This window comes from Diplotaxodon limnothrissa, linkage group LG2, assembly GCF_057381915.1.
Source record: "Diplotaxodon limnothrissa isolate DT_005_m linkage group LG2, D_limnothrissa_male_GT1.1, whole genome shotgun sequence".
Lineage (NCBI taxonomy): Eukaryota > Metazoa > Chordata > Actinopteri > Cichliformes > Cichlidae > Diplotaxodon > Diplotaxodon limnothrissa.
The window spans coordinates 5153550-5176527 of NC_140597.1; the positions used below are offsets into that span (position 1 = coordinate 5153550).

At 40.6% G+C, this 22978-nt stretch overlaps 3 protein-coding genes across 3 annotated transcripts; 1 reads left to right on the forward strand and 2 right to left on the reverse strand.

The window, feature by feature from the left end:
* Nucleotides 1-2647: 2647 nt before the first annotated feature.
* LOC146638111 (uncharacterized) lies at nt 2648-3256 on the reverse strand. The gene has a single exon (XM_085374619.1). The coding sequence runs from the start codon at nt 3254-3256 to the stop codon at nt 2648-2650; it is 609 nt and encodes a 202-aa protein (XP_085230745.1).
* Nucleotides 3257-4905: 1649 nt separating this feature from the next.
* On the forward strand, nt 4906-6608 carry LOC146638112 (uncharacterized). Its single transcript, XM_085374631.1, has 2 exons — nt 4906-5357; nt 5855-6608. Exons 1-2 carry the CDS (start codon nt 5035-5037, stop codon nt 6606-6608), a joined length of 1077 nt encoding a protein of 358 aa, XP_085230757.1. The 5' UTR covers nt 4906-5034.
* Nucleotides 6609-7077: 469 nt separating this feature from the next.
* On the reverse strand, nt 7078-12116 carry LOC146638113 (uncharacterized). Its single transcript, XM_085366065.1, has 9 exons — nt 11749-12116; nt 10410-10622; nt 10031-10166; nt 9338-9831; nt 8846-9156; nt 8559-8734; nt 8025-8197; nt 7629-7843; nt 7078-7337 (listed from the first exon to the last, which is right to left on the reverse strand). The coding sequence occupies exons 1-9, from the start codon at nt 12114-12116 to the stop codon at nt 7078-7080; spliced, it is 2346 nt and encodes a 781-aa protein (XP_085222191.1).
* Between the last annotated feature and the right edge of the window lie 10862 nt (nt 12117-22978).

The following is a 22978-nucleotide window of genomic DNA, read 5'->3' on the forward strand; positions in this document are numbered from 1 at the left end:
ATGAACAGTAAGCTGAACAACAAGCAAATAAACTGGACAGTTAGTTAATCCCCTCAAGGAACTCTCTCTAACCTTATTTCACCACCATATTTGTTTCTAAGTCTCTGCAACTGTGCGAGTAATTAAACCACAAGAAAACTATGTGCCACTGTACCCCAAGATTAACATTCCAGAGATCAAGAAAGAGCTCAAGAACCTTTTGAAAGAATAATTTCCATTTACCCTTTTTCTATCTTTTCCAAACCAAAGAGGGAAAAAAAAGCCTAGAACTTTTCCAAACCCAACTGACATTTTTCACAGAGGGAGACCTTTGATTTCTAATTGTGATAGAGATCACAAGGGTGTGCAGTAAACCCATGGGTGTGTTTCTGTTAAGGTGTAAGATGCTTTTTTTTCTTCAATAATGTCCATACTATGGCTTTTGAGGGTTGCGCGATATAAATCTGTGACATTTTGAGTCTCCATAATGACTAAAGGTGAGTGAGGATAAAATATGCAACCACAGTAACACATGGCTGGAGGCCCAAAGCTGACCACTCCCTGTTAAGTGTCATGTTAGATGACACAAATGTGATGTTTTACTGCAGAGCAAATGAACACACGCAAATTTGTGCTTTGATGCGCAACAATGAAAAACAATATACCTGTAAGGTTTTTATAAAATATATCAGAGCATTCAGAGATTCTATAAAAATAAAACAAAGTTATTAGTGAATATCGTTCTCTCATTACTGACTCACTATTACACAGCTTTGCAACGATACAACTGTAACCTCCATACACAATAAATGGACAAATATTGGGCCAAACCTCTTAATCTTGAATTCAGGTGTTTTCAGTCACATTCCATGAGGTGTATAAATTCAGCCACCATGCAGCCTGTCTTCACATTTGTGAAAGAATGGATTATTGTAAGAGTTCACTGAATTCAAATGTGGTACTTTGGTTGGATACAACCAACTAGTGGTGCGTGATACAGCATATTTTAGTATCGATCTGATACCAAGTAAATATGGGCCAGTATCGCCGATACTGATACCGATACTTTTCGATAAATAAGTTGGATGCGTCATTGAATTGCTAAATCTCAATTAATTTTCATGACCTTAGGTGTTTGTTGTGTTATTTCCTTTTTTATTATTAAATAGTTAAAACCCAGGACATAATTATACAGAATTTATAATTAAATAGAAAATGCTTATAGAAAATTAATATTATCAAATTGTGTTTTTTTTTTTAAATCTTAAATAAAAAGTCCACTCAAACCAGTAAACAAATTAAAACAAACAAGTACTGTTTGGAAACTATAATACAAAAATTACAATTAAAATTCAACAACAAAAACAACAACTGGTGAAAATATAAATAATATGTAAACAACTTAACGACCCCCAAAGCATCTAAATCATGTCACATGACGGCGCAACATCTAAATATAAGAAGGGGGAGGGGGAGCAAAGTCTGCCTGCTCTGCGCTGACACAAGAGCGGCCTGACTGTTTCGTCTGTGCCGAAACCGCAGCATTGCAAACAAGGGTGGAACTTAAAGTAAAGAATTGATCTCGCCAGGCTAGTATTGACCCGATACCAATGCCGACTTGGTATCGATACCATTGATATTTGGATCGATCCGCCCACCACTACCACCAACGCAGCAAGTCAGTTGCTGAAATTAAATGATCCACAACAGCTCAGTCACAAAGTTGCAGACCATGTAAGGTTACAGACTGAATGCCAAGCTCTGCGGTGCAAAACATTTATTGTGTAAATGTTGACAACACTTCTGACTCAAGAACAGCACTATTCTAAATCTCCTCTGATATTAACATCAGCACAAAAGCTTCATGGCATGGGTTTCCATGGCCGAGTGGTTCCTGTAGGTGAAATGTGTAGGTGACCCAGTACTTATATTTAGATGACTAAGCATAGTATTGGTTATTTTCCTTTCAAAATGTCTACGTGATAGAATCGTTATATTTTCATTGAGATGAGATGAGATAGCCTTTATTTGTCAGTTGCAGGTCTTTTGCCCACAACCGAGATGACAGACCTTGCCGACCGTACATACAATACACAATTATCACATTGGGGAGACAGGTCAGGCTAGGTAGCGAGGAAAAAAAACATCGAAATATGTAACACAGAAGGATAATACAGGAATGCACAGATATCAACACACCATAGCACAATAAACACAGACAGCAACATGGGAAAGAGTTCCAGTGTGTACATTTGATCTGGGACCGCTGCAATCTTTCGACTGCGCCTCCAACTGACCCGATGTCCACATCAGAGGGGAGGTAAGCGTTGGAGGTGGCGTTGGATCCGGGGTAGGGAGGGTGATGCGTCAGTGAGTGCTTATCAGTATCAGTATATGTATGTGTGTGCGTGTCCAGAGTTCAGCTGAGACAGTGTCCTTCGCCCTGCCAGGCTAAGTAAACAGACTACCAGCCAACCCAGGTGGCCTTGCATGGAATGGGAAGGAACAGACTCAACACAGTCGTTATCAGGGAGTTTTTGTTCAGCTCCGGCCTTGAGCCCACAGCTGCCGCCGAAGGGGTAGCCGCATTATAATGGTGATTTTTCTTTTACAAACAACTCATGAGAATTTCATGCTGTTTTTAACACTCCGACACTGACACTGGTCTCTAAATCTCCCGTTGGATAGCTGCGATTTTCTCCATGATGTTATTTACCTTCAATTCCGTGGTCTTTTCACTCTTTTGCTCACAGAGCAGATTCTGAGACCTCACGACTGCAGCCAACTGATCCGCGATGCAATCCAGCTTCCGCCCAGAGGTGTTGTTCCAAGTGGATTCTTCCCTGATGTAATTCAATATACGCTCAGAGGTGTTATTCTGAGCCTTCACTGCAGCCGTTAGCGCCTCCAAGCTCTTAACCATGCTGCATTCAATGAGCCCATTCTGAGAAGTTGCACCTCGTCCCATCGTTTCAATCCCAGCGGGCAGCCTTGGGGGTGTTTGAACAGCCGGTTCCGCTTTCTTAATTCTCTGATAAGCCAGGGCCAAGCCAGCTCCGATCAGTAAGAACCCTGTTATCATGGTTCCGAATAGGTAGATATCTTCAGCATCTTCGATCAACAGTCCCGCCAGGCACACGATCCTCCATGTCTGCCACCCATCCATTGTGCATCCAGCAGGGAAAGTCCCTCCAGGGCACTCGGGCTCTCCCGAGCCCAGACTTCTCGTTGAGAAAAGGGTGTCAATAGCATTCAGAGACCAATTGGTCAAATCCATAATTCTCTTTAGGTTTTAGAAACAGACTATGAGAGTGTGTTCCAGGGAAAGTAATACAAAAAAAAACCACGAGACTAGACAAGGACATAAGCAGAGAAGATAAGAGAAAAAGTCGTCCGCCTCCTCCGAGAGCCAAAGAAATAGAGAAATTGTGATTCAAGAGTGAACACAATGCTCAAGTCACATGTTGGTGCTTTGTGTAAATCTCCTCATGGTTGAGATGCCATGTTGTGATTTTAAACATTCCTGTCTCAAACTGAAAACTGCAGCATGGTTTCTGATTCTGGTTCTGTATGATAGTCATGCACTGGCATCAGAACTGACAGGTAGACTCAATTATACCTCACTGTGGTGTAGCAAAGTATTCAGACGCATTGAAATTCCAGCTTGAGAAAAGGAGGATTTGCTTGAATGTTGACTTGATGTTTCCTACATGGCATGAAAAATGCTGCTTGGAGTGATAGTCTTCCAAAATATCTAAGAGCATGTTTCTGATGATGTAGTTATATGTATGAATTAATTCAGCTGTAATATAACAGCACCTTCACAGTAGCTGAATGAACCACAGCACAGGGATTTTTCATTCTGATACATGTAAACTATTGAATTAAAATGATCAAATTGTGATGTGCTTTGCTCATCTAAATGATAAAATGCATTTAGAAGGAGTTCGTGGATTGATAAGGAGCAAGTTAATTGTATGAGGTGCCGTAAGGGACATTATTACTAAAACGCTCTCACACACACAACTGAAATGCTCTCACACACACTAGTGAAATTTTAGCTCTCACACACACTAGTGAAATTTTAGCTCTCACACACACTACTGAAACGCTCTCACACACACTACTGAAACGCTCTCACACACACTACTGAAATGCTCTCACACACACTACTGAAACGCTCTCACACACACTACTGAAATGCTCTCACACACACTACTGAAACGCTCTCACACACACAACTGAAATGCTCTCACACACACTAGTGAAATTTTAGCTCTCACACACACTACTGAAACGCTCTCACACACACTACTGAAACGCTCTCACACACACTACTGAAACGCTCTCACACACACTAATGAAAACCAAGAGGATTTCAATTGAACAGGAAGGCATTTTAGCTGCACAGGAAGGTGAGGAAAAACAAATAACACATTAATGCACAGCTAACACCGCGGTGACGTCTACAACAGTCTGTTAGAGGTATAATTGAAAAATATTTTGCCTTCATCAGTGACTATCCAAACATTGTTGTAGGGTAGCAGCCTATTGCAACAAGTCGGGGCATCCTGGCTATGCTAGCTGCCCGTATAATCTGGAAAGACTGTGTCTGACAGTACCTCATCTACAATGAAATTACATCAGATCCTTGTCATTTTTTACATACTTTCTTTGTTTTTTGAGGTGAGAACCAATGAAGAAGATGTTGAAAGATTTTTTACTTGTGCTCTGCAATGTATTGGGGCGCTCCAAAATGAAAATTCGGACAATATCAGACAAGAGCGGCTTTATAGAGAGCTAGATGATCATACACGAACTCTATCAGAATTTCTTGCTGCTGTATCTCGATATGATCCCAATAATAGGGTTGCCACCAACCTACTACAATCCTTGTATAGATGCTTTTGCAGCTTGCTACATGAATATGATGCTAGACAGAGATCTGCTTATGTGACCCACAGATTGTTACCCCCAACCACCTTGAGTGGTCATCCAGGTCGGCCACGATACACTATATCTGCTGAACAGATTTCTCACTTTGTTTCCATTGGTATGACATGGCAGAGAATTGCATCATGCTTTGGAATAAGTCGAAGAACCCTGTACAGACACAGACAAACTTTGGGAGTTGAGCCATTAAGCTATGTGGATATTTCAAATCAAGAACTGAATGGCCTTGTGACGGATATCCTACAGAACACTCCAAATGCAGGGGAAGTATACATTCTTGGAAGTCTGAGATCTCGTGGCTTAAGAGTTCAACGTTGGAGGGTCAGACAAAGTCTACAGGAAGTGGATCCTATTGGACGTGCATTTAGACGTCGTCATGCGATAAGGCGAAGGATCTATAGTGTTCAGGCCCCCAACCACTTATGGTAAGTTCACTGGTTTGAAACAAATGATCAGGCCTTGTGTTTAAAAGTATTAACACAATACATCAAAATTAATGGTCCTTCATTCAAAACATTACTGAAGTTAATCTATATGATCAGCATAAGATAATAATAATAAAAAAATAACAATAACCAAAAAAACTGAAATTGATATAAGTATGTTAAATATTTGGGGGATTCATAGTACATCAATTTAGATGTTGTCTAATGTATATACTGTTGAGTTGTTTAATCCTTTATTTTACATCACAATTTTAATCTCTAACATCAATTGTGCCAGGTAAACGTAGTGTGGAAAAAGACATTTTATGCCACTGTGTGTGTGTGTGTGTGTGTGAGAGACAGAGGTGTGCTGTTGTTGAAGTAAATGTACAAAATGAAACCTCTAGTTTTTGTTTAAGTACAGGGTCAGGAATTCACTACTAAATAATATGAACAAACATGTGGAACTGTAGTAATGCTTTCTGATCTCTCAACAGGCATTTTGACGGCAACCACAAATTGATTAGATGGCGCTTGGTCCTGCATGGCTGTGTTGATGGCTTCAGCCGAACTATCATATACTTACGTTGCTTATCCAATAACAGAGCCTCAAGTGTCTTGTCATTATTTTTGGAAGGAATACAAAACTTTGGTTTGCCCTTAAGGGTCAGGTGTGATCATGGTATGGAAAATATACAGGTTGCTCGTTTTATGTTACAGAGAAGAGGAGTAGGCAGTGTTATTACAGGTGTTTCAGTACATAACCAAAGAATTGAAAGACTGTGGGCAGAACTCAACAGAGTTGTATCAAGACACTTTATAAATATCTTTAACTTTATGGAAGAACAGGGTATGTTGGATTCACTGAATGAGCTACATCTTTTTTGTCTGCATTATGTTTATTTGCCAAGGATTGAAAGAGCATTAACAGAATTTGTCAATCAGTGGAACAACCATGGTCTCTCTACACAAGGAGGACAGACCCCTCTTCAGCTGTGGCATACAGGTGTCACAAACAATGTGGGAATCCTGTCGTTTATAAATGACATTTTTCATGTTGATAACTATTATGGCGTTGATGAAGAAGGGCCATTACCAGAACTTCAAACAAACAATAATGTCAATATTCCAGCTATTGACATCAACATAAATGAGACTGCAATGAACATAATTCAACAAGTGAATCCATTAGAAAATGATGGAAATCATGGAATAGATGTGTTTTCTTCACTTTTACACCTTCTACATTAAATAAAATATTTTGCAAAAAATAAAAAAAAGATATATAAAAAAAACATTTCAGAAAACATATGTGATCGAAACTAACATATTGAAACCATTTTCTTTAAAATGATAAAATGACAGCTCTGTTGTCAAACAGAAACTGACACAGGCAGAAGAATAAACAGACACAAAGACAACCAAATCAAAAACCGATGGACATACACATGAAATGAGTAAAGTGACACAAATTTTGTATATTCAAACTCAACAATCTAAATTAACTTCTGACGTGCTGTTAAACAATTGGTATCTACCTGTATGAATCCTGAAGAACAATCACTTCTTGTCAAATTGATGTCTTAAAACATCAATTTGACTGAAGCAGGTAAATTTGGAAATATTAAAACCTTAACAAGTTAATACTCAATACTCACTTTGAATCAAAAGAGAGACCAATACAAAAGAGAAACACGTAAACTCCTCCAGCATAATGTGTTCATACCCTGCCAAAGCCGTAAGTGTTACCTAATGCAAAATCAAACTTCTCCTTGAACAGCTGGTATGAAACATGCAGTGGCAGCCTAATGCAGTTAACACACGTGTTGGCAAGAGGGAAAATTGGTGTAGAAGAGAAGTCATCGTCTCCTCTATGAATGAACTCAATCGAGGGTGCTGGGGAAAAGCCAATAGGTGGCACCGCAGTTGCTCCAGTTGCAAAGGCCAATATCTTCTGTAATTTGGAAGGTCCTTCTTCTTCTGCATAAAACAGAGAAGGAAAAAAGTGTTAAAAGGTTATTTCATTTGGCCAACATAAATTGTCAGTGAGTACAAATCTAAAGCAAGAATCTTAATGACTGTTATTGCAATGACTATAGAGCATGCTTTTCATCTTTCAATAGTCTCAAAGAACTATGTAAAAATGTTACTACAACCAAGAGGGTAATGTGGTGTTATTGTTATATGAGTATGTTATTTAAAATAAAGATTTCAGAAATGCTAACCTATAAATCGTTACATCTATTTATTGTGCACTAAAGTGACAATTACCTTCTGCATCTTGGAGATAGTCTCTCCAGAAGGTAACAACTGTCTCCTCAGCAGCTCTTCTGTTGCTTCCTTCTGGAGATAGATGAATGTTGAAAAGATCATCCACCTGGTCAGCAGTCAGCATATGTGGCTCATAGCAGAACAGAGGGCGAAAACTGTCTGGATGCCTCCTCATTTTCTCGAGAACCCCAAGAGTTTTCAGACCTTCACAAAATCTGGATAAACAGCACAAAGAAATTTTATTCAATAATTCTGCAATTTCATGCTTCTAAGTTAATTGTATATTATCAATTTGGCACAATCAGTTATACTAGGTTATTAACTGGCCATTTTGATTAATAGGTAAGATTTTTATCACATTTTAATTAATCTGAAAAACACAGAATACCAAAATACCTTTGAAATGGACCTTGAACCCTGTGGATGACCTGAAACATGACAATATCATGTACCAGCAGATCCCTGTCTCTTAGTGAACGCATAGGCCTCAGGCATCCTGCATTGGCCAAGTAATCAAGCAGAGGTTCTTTTGACTTTTCAAGGTCCTCAAGGGTTGTACTTTGAGATATCTAGCATCACAAAGAGCAGAGGAAGGGCTTGTTATGGAAGTTACTCAGTAGTCTTATAACCTATTAGAAGGAACCCAGCCACCAGTGGTCTACACAATCACAATATGCCCGCGCGTACATTGGAAGTCAAATGACTACACATATTTTTTTAATATGTTTACAATGTGCTTAAAAAATGATAAAATATACTCTTTCGTCTACCCTTATCTACTGAATCTTAGTTTAATATAGCAGCAAAATATAAAAACTTGGCATTCAGCAATGGCCAGACTGATCCGGATAAACATTCCCTACAAAAGAAAACTGGAACACAAACTATTTTCAATTCACTATAAGATTTATAAAATAAACATATAGAGACCTTTCGGACTTTTTCAAAGAGTTCCAGGTCAGCTATGTCTTCCAGGGCTGGATTTGCTGAATTTCCAACCAGAAGGGAAAATACTGTTGGTGACAGAAAGTTAGGTGGTGGACCACCATGTACCAAGCTCACTGCAATGGCTCTCCCAGAGATGTAGTACCAGTCCCCTCTGAGAGCTGCAAAGCAACAGAATAAAAGGAAAAGCAAAATTGTCAGTAATGTTGCCTGTAAAAATAAATATCAGTTAAACAGTTCCCACTATTAATCTTAGAAAAATAGGTAATTACCAGTACTGTCAAGAGCCAAGTTCTTGCAGTTTTCTTTCCCCTCAAACATGGCTGACCTGGCAATGGTGTCCATCAATAGTCTCAAGAATTCCCTCCTTGGCCCACCTAAATCAACCCCTTCCTCATTTTTCCCCATATCATCTGAGAATTTCACACAGATCATCAAGTTGGGATCATAAGATAGCCTTTGAAAACCACGCAAGGCTCCCTCCCACACAGCAGAGCGATTTATATTAAATTTGCACTGCTGTTTTGTGCTAATTTTGCTTGATAGTTCCAGCAGTATCTCTTGAACAGGGACTTTTTCTGCACTAAAAAAAGAAAATAAAACAGAAAATAAAATATATCAGCCATGTAGTCATGTTACAGAATTTGAGAATATGTGTCACACTGATCATAGAGAGTTAAAGCTTTAAAGGTTTATATTGATTTGACAATTCTGGAAAGCCCAAATTATGTCTCAAACTCAAATTCTGTATGTTTGTTACTCACATCTGATTCTCCAAGCTCGCAATTATAGCTTGATTTAAATCCTCATCATCTGAAGAATCGCCAGAAAGCGATGCCACGAGAGTTAAATATGAAGAATAATCTTCATCATTAACGCTCATGGCAGGGATGTCTTCACTTCTTGCATTGAAATCTCTGCTGTGACTGCTTGTGCTAGGTTTGTCATCACTTCTTGCCATGTAGCCTTCATCACAAATGCTGTTCCCATCACTTCCTTGCTTTGCTCGTTGCCTTTTACCAACACTCCTTCGAATACAGTTGGTCCCAGTATCATCTTCTTCATCACTGCTAGTGCCAGGGTTATCACCTTTAACATGACTTCTTAACCTTGTAGTGACTTGGCTGCTCATGTCTTGTTGGATTTTTGAACTATCAACTTCAAAACAATCATTGTCACTGTCCTTATCAGTTGCACAACTGCTTAATGCTGATTTGGAGCTGATGTGGGAAGGATCTTTGTCTTCATCTGATTCACTCTTCAACAGAAAAAGACCAAAAACATATATCAAAAGCAAGTAATTATAGCTTATCTTAAAAAGATTAAAATAAGAAATATCCATATTGATTGCTCCCAAACACTTGTTTTAAATAAATATATTCTATTTTGTTAGAAGCCCAATTGTTGACATGTTTTTTCCCAAATCATGATTACTTTTCATTCTTTTAGTAACTTACTAAAAGTGTCCTTGATGGCCTTACATAGAGGGCTTTGGTTTTAAAAACCTTTAGGATCAGCATCCCATTCAGCTCCTGACCAACTTGGAGCTTTGGAGACACCAGCTTATTGCCACAAGCCATTAGAAACTCGAGGCTACAAAAAATAAATAGGGACAACAGCAATTGCTAATTAGTTAAATATTTTAAGTATTAGTTAAATATTTTATTATATATTGTTCTGTTTGTGTGTATGCTTTTATGACTTAAATTCTACTGGTATAGTCATATGTTTTTATAATGATGAATGATATTTTAAACTTCTTTACTTTGGTATATTATCTTTAAGTACAAGTCATTACATGAATACACACAGTAACAATAAACAATAGTATTTTACCTGACATCCTCTGGAAGGCGTTCACCAAAGCTTTCCTTGAGGTGTTTCACGACAGTTTGGTTGTCCCAGGTCTTCTGGAATTCAAAAGCACTGAGGATGTGCCCATGTTTGTGTAACCATAATTTCGAACCTTGTTTGCACACTACTCCCCATGATGGAGTTGGAAGTAGTATAACATCTTTGTTGAAATGGTCATGCTGCTGGGCCATAGCTCTGAAATATAAATATTAGATACCATAAACAACAGCAAGTGATAACTAATAATACTGAGATGCAGACAGCAGAACACTATCCAAACCCCTACACAGAATGCTTTCATAGACAAAATTGTTGTAGTTAGGCAAACATAAGGGTTAATTTTATATACTTTTTTTTATACTTTTCCGAGAATACGTGCTTCTTTTGTGGTTCGGACTCCTTCTGACATTTCTTTGGAGGTGGAGGAAAACCAAAGTAATTGCTTAAAGGAGCTTCTTCGACATCTTTAAGAGTTCTAAACAAATGTCTGTCCTCCTCCAGAAAATCTTATGTACGCAAACACGCGTTGCAACTTCTTATCTTGTGCGTGTCTTTTGTTTTGACAGCGAATGCGCACCTGCGGACCACTTATGTGCAGCCCTGGTTATTTAGCTCGTCATTGCAGCCACAGAAATTATTTTGTCCATGAAACCATAAAGCTGCACTTTCTTTTTGCCTTATAGTCTGATTTGTCATAACTTTTCCGTTTTGTGGTAAGTTTTTCTTTGGCTGTCACTTCTTCACCCTGACCTGTCTTATTTGGCTCAGCAGAACTAAAATATAAATCCTGCTGCTTTTACACACACACACACACATAACGCTCAGCGATTCTCTGCGCAATCAACCTCTCACATGTTTAAGCTGCGGGAGATTTCACTTGTCATGTTTGCATAGTAAGCTAACGATTGATAAGACGATGTCAGAGGAATTGGTGCGCAAATTATCATCACTCACCAATCAGTACTGTCGCTCTCTATACACAGTTGCATAACACATAATTGCAAAGTGAAAGCAAAAAACAAGCGCAAATTCAAACGCGATTTCAATATGTCACATATTGACAGTGGCTCACCGATGCCAATGACATAATTACCCAGCTACATTTCCGAAAGAATGCAAAAGCATAGACATATATTTTTCCTTCCTACGATAGCCCGACGGGCAGGGCAGAGATAGATTTTGGTAGCCTGGAAAAATCGCTAGCCCCAGGACGTCGGGCTAGCGATTTTGCGAGCCCTGCAGTATATTATTAAATATCAGACTATTACATATGGCCCCATTTCAGGCAAGTGAATACAAACTCATTAAACTTTGTAACTACCTTTTTCTTCTTGTGCCTGATGTCCAGCTGCCGAAGCATTGCCGAGTTTGATAACGTGGTGCAGGTGCACATTCTCTCCTGACTGTAGATGTCGCTGGCATAGGCAAGCTGCTACGTTGACGTGAGGGAAAGAGGGATGTTAAGTGACTATCCAGTCCGTCCACACTGGTACTTGCAACAGGTTGCTGCCCCACGACTGTGGCATTTGACAAAGTTCTGATGGTCTCTGCTGAGGATAATATACTGTTGAGTAATGCGGCTGCTTCACTTAGGCTACTAGCAGGTTGCTGAGTAGACATCTGTGTAGTGGTTTGAAGTGTACCACTTTTTCCTTCACTTTCCTGGTCTGGACACAACTTCCTGTTCATCTAAAACTCCTTCCTGTTCAACTGAAATGCCTTCCTGTTTAACTGAAACGCCTTCCTGTTTAACTGAAACGCCTTCCTGTTTAACTGAAATGCCTTCCTGTTCAACTGAAATGCCTTGGATTTTCATTAGTGTGTGTGAGAGCGTTTCAGTAGTGTGTGTGAGAGCGTTTCAGTGTGAGAGGTAAAATTTCAGTAGTGTGTGTGAGAGCGTTTCAGTAGTGTGTGTGTGAGCATTTCAGTAGTGTGTGTGAGAGCGTTTCAGTAGTGTGTGTGAGAGCGTTTCAGTAGTGTGTGAGAGAGCATTTCAGTAGTGTGTGTGAGAGCGTTTCAGTAGTGTGTGTGAGAGGTAAAATTTCACTAGTGTGTGTGAGAGCATTTCAGTTGTGTGTGTGAGAGCGTTTTAGTAGTGTGTGTGAGAGGTAAAATTTCACTAGTGTGTGTGAGAGCATTTCAGTAGTGTGTGTGAGAGCGTTTCAGTAGTGTGTGTGAGAGGTAAAATTTCACTAGTGTGTGTGAGAGCGTTTCAGTAGTGTGTGTGAGAGGTAAAATTTCAGTAGTGTGTGTGAGAGCGTTTCAGTAGTGTGTGTGTGAGCATTTCAGTAGTGTGTGTGAGAGCGTTTCAGTAGTGTGTGTGAGAGCGTTTCAGTAGTGTGTGAGAGAGCATTTCAGTAGTGTGTGTGAGAGCGTTTCAGTAGTGTGTGTGAGAGCTAAAATTTCAGTAGTGTGTGTGAGAGCGTTTCAGTAGTGTGTGTGAGAGCGTTTCAGTAGTGTGTGTGAGAGGTAAAATTTCAGTAGTGTGTGTGAGAGCGTTTCAGTAGTGTGTGTGAGAGGTAAAATTTCAGTAGTGTGTGTGAGAGCGTTTCAGTAGTGTGTGTGAGAGCGTTTCAGTAGTGTGTGAGAGAGCATTTTTCATATTTATATCCTGTCCATATCCTGTACATAGCTTGTACTCACTACAGCCTGTACATACTTATAGTTATAGAATATTCACAACATACTTCATACCGTGTACATTATAACATAATAGACCCATTTCTGTAATATACTTACATATCTATATTATTGCTAATATATATTGTAATATATCTATATCACTAAGCACTTCTGGATGGATGCAAACTGCATTTCGTTGCCCTGTACCTGTGCATGTGCAATGACAATAAAGTTGAATTCTATTCTATTCTATTCTAATCTAATTGTAACCTATGTTGTTGGAGAGAGAAATAACATCGTGGAAGAGACATAAAGTGAGTAAAAAACGTCCTAAATGCATTTAGAGTTTATTTAGAACTACAAATTAATTTCTTTTAGCAATTATTGTTTTTTTTTAATGTCACAATTCCAACCCTGCTCCTTTACCCGGGCTTGGACCGGCAAAAGTGACCCGAAACAGGCACTCTGGTGGAGTTAACTTGTGTGTGTGTTTATAAGTAGTTTTAAACCTTGTGATCCACAAAACAGCATAAGAGTAAAAGAAGAACTGACTGCGTTACAGCACCCGCTGCTTGTTGAGAGTAAAAGTGATACGCGCTTTCATGTCTTTTTTAGCGACTTTTTTTTAGAAAAAAAGGGGTCTACAAAGTCGCTAAGTTGGCAACACTGTTCACTCCTCTCGAGTTCGATTCCTCAAACAATCGCGTCCCTCTCTAAAGCAACCACTATTGATCCAACTGTTTTGGGAGAGTAATCAGCAGGCCTCAATTTAGGAAGTCTTTTCCAGAATGCAGCTTTAGTGAAAACTCAGATATTCAGATATTCTGAATGTTTTCTAACAGAATTTTTTGCTGCATTGAGTTCACACATTGATATCCAATTATTAACACTATCCTTGCCATTGACAGATAACTCCAGCAAACATTTTTTTTTTTATGTTATGCTGTAGTATTGAAATCAAAATGTTCTCCCCTTTCTTTTTCTATACACTTATCAGTCACTTTTAGGTTCCCCTTTCTAGTAGCAGGTTAATGTCCTTTCCCTCAGGACAGCCTTAATCTTTTATGGCATAGACTCAATAAGGTGCTGTAAATATTCCTGAGATATACTGGTCCATATTGGTGCGATAGTAACTAGAGATGGACCGATCCGATATTACGTATCGGTATCGGTCCGATACTGACGTAAATTACTGGATCGGATATCGGAGAGAAATAAAAAATGTAATCCGATCCATTAAATATCAAAAAAGCACCTCACAAAACTTGCGACACGGCGTAACTCGGCCCATAAACGTAGCACGTAGGAGCAGTGTGCTCACATGATAGAGCAGCTGTGTGTATTTGTAGCCTCGCTACCAAACCGGCATTTCATCTCAGAGGAAGTTATCCCAGAGAGAAGTAAAGCAAGTGTGTAAGTTCATCTCTGAATGTTTGTAAAGCATTCCCACGTTAAGCTAAACAACCGATATATGGAGCAGCTGCCTCTTCTCTCTCCTTCCCTCTCCTGCTGCTACTTCAGTCATGAAACTGATTAATGATGAGCTGATCGGCTTTTCTGCCGCGAGTCCGTCTCTCTTCTTTGTTTTTGGCCCACTTTGCACCAGAAAGAGGAAACCAGCGGCTGAACAACAGCAGCACGTTTAAGCTTGATAATCTGTTGTTAGAATTTATTTAATATTACGTTCTAGACCAAGTCTATTAAGTCTAATATACCCCAGATCAAAACTCCAGACACCCAGAGGCCCCCAGAACACAAGAGACCAAGGAAGACCAACAGAGGGGCAGCCGCGCCACTATCCCAGAGAGAGCTGAGGAGAGTCCCAGATGAGGGTTCACTCAGCAGCCGCGGAGCAGAAGCCAGGGGGAGTTGCAGTGACGCGCCCGTGAGCTCCGCCGGCAGCCAGCTGTACCTGAGTGACCAAGCCCCAGGCCGAGAGGCCGGGGGCACCCCACCTCCGAAGTGGCCCGAGCGAGCCCCAGGCTCCAGGGCCCGATAAGCGGCCGCCAAGGAGTGAGCCGGTGTGTACCTGGACGCCCATCCCCAGACACAAAGAACCACCAACGCACTGATGTCTGAGGGAGTCCGCCACTGGCAGGGGAAGTGGTGGTGGGGGGAGATAGGCCTCCAAACCTTGGAGGGCCTGAGATGTCCCCAGAGAGGTGGCGTCTGATACCCAACCTGACATATAGAGACAGACATACAGGCACACACAGACACAAACATCCATTCCCACCCTCATGCTCTCATATGCACTCACTCAACACTCACCCAACGTGGAGACAGACATAAAGAGACGCTGTACACACGATCACACTCCCCAAGCGTACTCTACGAACCGGGTCTAGGTACCCTTGCCCCTGGAGGGGGGAACTGCACCCAGACCCAGGTGGTGTTACCCTTCTCCCTGCGGTGGGGAGAGGCAGACCGCACCGACTCCGCAGCAGCAGGGAGGCCCCACACTCCAGACCGCAGTCGGACGGCCAACTCCTCCTCCTAGCCCCCCCGCTCCAGCAGGCCGCAGAGAACGGGGGTGAGAGAAGACTCCAAACCTTCCTCCACCCGCTCATTGTAGTGCTGATGCATGTGTGTTCTAAGGTGCATTTAAAACCCAGGAGGGCATGGAGCTACCTGCCAGAGAGCAGCAGGTAAGTGGTGGGCAACGACGCCAGGGGTGAGGTGTACACCCTGATGGTAACTTGGACTCCGTGTATCGTGCCCACCCCCAAGATCCTATATGTATGTGTAATGAGAGTGTGAGTAATGTGAATGTCTAAGTTGTGGGATAAAATTGAGGCAGAGGCAGCCAGAAGGGGACAGGGGGGGGGGGGGGGGGGTAGCCTCCTCTGCACCCTGGTAACATACCCCTACTCCAAGGCCCTGCATGTGTGGGTGGTTGTGGTGGAGCGGGAAGAGGGAGGCAGCTGGAGATGGGGAGGGAAGGAAGGGAGGGGCAAGTGACCCCTCCCTGGGGCCAGCTCCCCCGCTGACCCCAGTAGGCACCCCCATACTCCGCGACCCGCCAGGGGAAGGGGGCCCAGGCCCATCCAGACCGGGGCCCAGTGCAGCAGCGCCCCCCGGCCCCACAGAGCCCGGGACAGTCCACCCAACCCCACCACAGAGAAAACTGCACCCACCCCACCATCCACTCATCTTCCAGACTACATAAGACAATAGACGCCCAGGCTGAGATCTTCCTCCACCTCTCCTGTATCTCCCCTTCCTGCAGAGAGAGTTCCTGAAGAGAGGAAAGCTCCTGCACGATGTGACAATCTCCCCCACCAGTTGAAGAGCCCCTCAGGTGGCTCAACGCACCGGCGGCACCCTGCACCCTGCACCATGGCACCCTGCGCCAGGGCTGGGCCCCCATGCACCCACCCGCCCACAACTCCGGCAACACACCAACCAGGACCCAAGCCCCCGAGGCCCGGCCAGGACCCCATCCCACAGACGGAGCTCCCCCAGAACCTCACGCCCATCCCGGACCCACCCAGGGGCAGCCAGGCTACCAGTTCAGTAACCCACGTCCGTCAGCACAGACCCTCCCCTAGCCCCGCTGCACGCAGCCACGGGGAAACAGTCACCTGAGAGCCAACAGAGCCCCTAACCGGACATGACCGCTACCCCGGGTTGAGCCCCCAAGGAAGATGCCTCCGGGAACCCCCCGACACCCATATCCAAATTTATGATATCGGCATCGGTATCGGACATAAAAAAGTGGTATCGTGCCACTTGCTGCAGATTTGCCAGCTGCACATCAACCATCGAAATCTTCCATTCTACCACATCCCAAAGGAACTCTTTTGCATTGAGATCTGGTGACTGTGGAGGCCATTTAAGTGCAGTGAAATCATTTTGATGTTCAAGGAATCAGTTTGAGATGGTTTGAGCTTTGCGACATGGTGTGTTATTTGGCATAAGCAGCCATCAGAAGATGGTTACACTGTGCTTAGAAGGTGATGAATATGGTGCTAAGGTAAGGTCTAATGTTTAAACGATGCTTAATTGATTTAAGAGGTCAAAGTCTGCTAAGAAATAATCCTCACACCAACAGCATGTTGTTTACACTAAATTTTGATCCTACTATTTGAATGTTGCAGGAGAAATTGAGATTCATCAGACCAACGAATCCTCCTTTTCCTGTTCTTACTTGGCAGTAGTGTCATGTGGTGTGGTTTTCTGTTACTGTAGCTTATCTGCTTCAAGGTTGGCTCTTCAGAGATGCTCCTCTGGAGGCCATTTTTGCAACAAGGGGTTATTTAAGTTACTGTTGCCTTCCTCTTAGCTCAAAGGAGTATGTCCATTCTCCTCTGGCTTCTGGCACAAACAAGGCATTTTCCCCAGAGAATCTCATCTCACTGTATGTTTTCTCTTTTTAGAGCGTTCTCTGTACACCCTAGAGATTGTTTGCTTGGGAAAATCCCAGTAGATCAGTACTTTCTAAAATAGAAATACTCAGACAACCTCACTGGACACCAGCCACCATGCCATTTTCAAAGACACTTTAATCACCGTTCCACCCCATTCTGAACAGATCATTTTGACCACGACTGCATGCCTAACTGGGTTGAGTTGCTACCATGCTGATTAGAGATCAGCTGGACCGGTGTAACTAATGAAGTTAAATGATTCATGAAACCTGAGTGACAAGTTCAGAACAGTTGTCTGGTGGGTAAAGTGTTAAATATTGTCAAGTAACATTTTGATAAATATCATAGATATCAAAAATTTCAAGTTTGAATTTAGACATCTTTTCCACTAGAAGTATCTAAAATCTGGATTACTGAGTTTAACTGCAAATTGTCTACAAGATGTACATCATTATCCATACTGACCTACATTCATATTTCTCACTCTGCTGGATTAAAATGATGGAGACTGATCTTTATTCACAGGTTACCATGGTGAATCCTAGGATCAAACTACCGCTGACAATGGCTTTTTTTTTTTTAATTCCCCACACATGTGCTTAACTTACTTTGAACATACAGGGGGTTGTTTAATTTAGTCTGATCATTTGTTCTAAAACAAAAAAATAATTTTCTCATCTCACAGTTAATCAACACAGAGTTTCTTAATCTATTTTATGGAACTAGCCCAGGAAAGCAAATCACAGCAGGGCAGAAAAAAAAACTAATGAATAAAAATAATATTGGTCTGAAATTGAATGAAATCTTTGAATTAATTAGTTTTCTGTGAGAAAGTAAGAAAAAAGCCTTAACAGCATGTAATACAACTGAAGCATGTGAAATACATACCGTACACATTATTGTTACTTCTGCTTCCATGAAAAGAATAAAATTAATTTACATTCGTATTTATAAATCCAGTGGCTGATGCATTTCAATAGATTTCTGAGCAGTGCTGTTTTCTCAATGTAATCTATCATGCTCCTTATCCTTCTTGTCAAATCTGCTGAACTTGCTGTTTGCTTTTTAAAGCTTTCTCAGATGTAGTTGAAGGTGTTTTTATATTACAAAATCCAAAGACTATTTTTTTTTATTCTCCATGCTAATGCAGATATTCAGTCAGTACTTCTGGTGCTGCATTAGTTTGGAAAGCTGTCAGAAAATGTTGTCAAGTATCTGAATATTCCCCATAAATCAAGAGCAACTGCTGTCATTTTCAAGGAATCCAAGAGCAGTACAGCTTTTTGTAATCAATGTCTGCACACACACTATCTTTATCAACTTTTTCTACATGGCCCAAGCTGCTAAGAATTGATCTTACAAAAGAAACAGGGCTTTAAGGGAATTTCAGTTCAACCCAAAAAGGACAAAGAGACATGTGGACAGGATGCAAGAAGATGATAAACCTTAATGGAACTAAATTAAACAAAGACACCAAACAAACGGCAACTGAAGTAGCCAAGGTGCAATACAGCAAAAGGCCATAAGATGATAAAGAAAAACTAATCCAAAGAAACTTACTTTCAACAAAGGAAACATTACAGAGGTGCAGATGTACATAGGAACTGGAAAGCAACAAGAACGAGCGTAAGACTGTAACTAAACAAATAATTAACTGAACATAGGTCAAATACATTAAGTCAGTAATCAAGTGTTTGATCTTCCGTCAGTCACAGTGATTTTACTTAGAAGCAGGCATGTACATGCACAAGTTTATAGGCACACCTTTATTTTATTTTAAGTTACTGTGATTTTAAGGATTCCAACATCTGTTATATGTGTTGGATGAATAATTTCATTTCTTTCCTCTATGTGATGGTTCAAGAAACAGCTCTTTTTATTATGGCATCACAAAGACACTGTAGCAGCACAAAGCCAAGCAATATGCCAATATGTGTAAGAATTCAACAATGCACTATGTGAGTAGAATTTTGATCACTAAACCTGCAGTCTTTCATCCAGCGTCCACATGGCTACACCTCTGTCTGCAATTCTTGACCTCCTCTTCAACTCTTCTCAGTCCAACCCATTTGGTTGTTCTGCTCTGGAATTCACACCTTTCATTTATTCTGATTAGTTAAAGACACTCTAGACTGTGCAGATCAGCTCCAGTTCCCCCGCTGCTCAAAACAGCTAGCTTGTGCAGATTTCCACATGTTTCGCACTACCTCGCTCCACTCTCGCTCAAATCCCACCCTTAGCCTAACTGTATGTATTTATTTATAAATCACATCAAAATGTGTGTAAATAATCATGTTGCTAGTCAACAGTGGTAGCGGTTTTACATTATGGGGTTTTTATGGGGTCAACCTGATGTACATGGAGGTTCTAGGTAGTGGCCACATTTTTTCTTCTTTTGATCTTGCACAACTCAAATTTCAGCATTTGACCAATAACCTCATTTTGGGAAACACCATTAAAAGTGAGATCGTGGGGTTTTAATTCAACAGAGTTGCACAATTTTTAAGTCGCCAATGGGTCAAATGACCCCCTTGTGGCTCTGGGGTTAAGGATGGCATATACTAATAATTATCAGCTTAAGATAACATACATTTTAATTGCTTCTTTAACCTGGCGTCAGTCAACAAGATGCTCGGGTGCCAGAACAGATCATACACAATCAATGTCTGTCCTGCAGGGAATAAGAGGGTGCAAGGTCAGTCAACAAAGCAAATACTCCCGTTCTCTCAGCAGCGGGTGTTAGAGCCCATTATGTGTGGTAACTCCCTTTGGATGTGTCTTGCTGTCCAAGACTCTGTGCCCTCTGGCCCTTATTTGAAAGACAGACGTGACCTTCAAGCTGAGAACTGAACACCATAGTACTGATCCTCACAGATTTTTATTATGCAGCACACTGAAGAAAATATTCATCACAATGGTAAAAAAAACAAAAAAAAAACAACAAACAAACAAAAGTATGATGAAAATTAAACATTAATTTGCTTTTGTCATTAATTTCTGAAAAAAAATTCGATATTTTAAATTTTCACATGTTTAATAATGAATAGTTTAAAATTTTGAAAGATCTTTTCATTTTCGTGCATCTTGTTTGAGCAGCTGAACATGTAATACATAACACTGCAGGTAAAATGTGTAAAAAGAATAATTTATTTAATATTTCATGAATTGTATGACAGATTTTGTTTGTCAGCTGGTATCAATCTCCCGAGCACATTTCATACATTTGCCAGTATAATATAGTTGTAGTAGTTTTGTCAGAAGGCACTGGAGGAGAAGAAGTAGGTGGAATGTGTTATATCTAAAATGATAGAAACCTTTTCGCTGAGTCACATGCGCACTTTACCAGCTGCTAGATTATCAGACAGTTGGTGAGTGAGTTGCTGCTTATTTCATGAGATGGTCTGCATGCAGGACATTTTTATGGGCAAGTGTGTGTAAATATCTACCATCTCTACTATGGCTAGATGTGTTGAACCAAATAAATAAACTAATTGTGAATCTGAAATAGTTGTAAAAGAGGCAACAAACCCCAGACAGAAAGGTTGATACACAACAATTCATTATAGAGGAATAATTTTCTTTTCATATCTTGAGGATTAAGCTCACTTTTACATGTTTAACTGTCACACAGAATCCATGCTAACTTTGATGGTCTGAATAACAGTGGCATTTATATGAATTAGTGTTTATGTCTTTTTCTGGCACTGGGATCAAAAGGGGATGCTGGGGGAATCTGCAGTGGCAATGCAACAAAAGCTACTGAGATGAACTACATTTGCTGCTGCTCCAAGTAACTGCTGGGTATTTTTATTGGCAGAGGCTTGAGCATGAAGGCAATTATACAGAGCCTGTGGTTTTGAAAACTTGGTGTGACCCTGGCTCCCATCAGAACAAGGTGTTTGTTTAGATTAAACTCCTCTTCTTCTTTTGAACTTATGCATATCCTGGACTGACACTCAAGATTTATGTTAAACCAACTGCTGATTGAATGTTTGAGGCAAGGAAGACTTTGTAACAATCTATGTTGATAGACTACAAATCAGAAGTGTCGATTAACTGTAGGTTATTATCTTTATCTTTTATCGTCTTTCCTCCTCCTCTCAATTGTACCTTATTTATTTATAAAATGTTCAGAAAATTATCGCCAACCAAAATGATAACCAGAAACTTGACTCCTTTTAAAGAGTTTCATTGTTGTCACATTGTCTTTAAAGTCAGGCTTAGGGTATTTTTTTTTTTTTTTTTGTGGAAATTAACTTGGAATTTATTTCCACACTATAGCAGTCTATTTAAACCCTTGCATACAGTTCATGTCAAATTTTAACTAATTAGACAAGTCAAGTCAGGTGGCTTTATTGTCATTTCAACCATGTGCAGTGGTACAGTACACAATAAAGCGAGACAATGTTCTTCCAAGACCATGGTGCTACATATAACAGGCAATCAACACGGGACTACATAAAGTTCAAGTGTGCAAAAATTGCAAAAAACCCCAGTGCAACACCAGGCAGAACAGAACTATACAGACACAAGGCAGTGCAGATACAACAGTGCAATAGAAAAGCGCACCAATGTCAGTGGGTTGTGCAAAAAAACAGCATTGTGCAAAAAGTAACTTGATGTATGAAGGTGTGCGTGTGTATGAGATTGTGCAGATAGTAAAAATAATGTAAATATCATGCTTTTGGTCAGACGTCTTAAAATGAAAATACAAAAAGATAAAAATAAAAATTTTATCCTGTTTTATCCTATAAAAATATTTATACTGTTGGACAAATGCTAGAATTGAAGCCTCATTTGCCAGTGTATATCAAATAAAGGAAAATGAAGGTTTCAGACAATCTTAAAAATGTAACTCTATGTGCCATGTTTATGTATTTTTTATGAAACAACGATGACAGAGTTACAGGTGTCTTGATGCATTCTCAATCATCCAGGAAAGTAAATCTCCAAAAGTTGATTCTGTTCATCTGGACGTAGCGTTTTGTGGGAGAAACGTTTCGTCACTCATCCAGGTGACTTCTTCAGTCTCAGCTGACTGCAGGTTTCCCCAAATCATATAAACAGTGCATTTGCATAATGACTGAAACCAACCCACTGAAGGAACAATGGGCTGGGAGGTCAGTTCCTTAATCATAATTATGCAAATTCTCATGATCATTGATCAAAACCCACTGATCAAAACCCACTGATCAAAGACCACTGATCAATGGCCATGAGTACCATTCACAGAGAGTTGGTGAATGGCTGCAATCACAACATAACAACATTATCATCCTTCTGGCAGACAAGGGTAGGTGCACAGTATTGCTAAACCAGAAAGACTATCATGAGAAAATTTTGTCACTACTCAGTGATGAAAATATTTTTGAGCCCCTGAAATGAGACCCAGGAAATGGCTACAGGAAGAGGGTGATAGACTGTCTGAAGCAGTTAGAACAAGACAAGGCTATTGACCGGACCTCATACCACAGGCTATACCCAGGGGAATCTACACCAAGCCTGTATGGTTTACCAAAAATACATAAACAGGGTGCACCTTTAAGACCGATTGTCAGC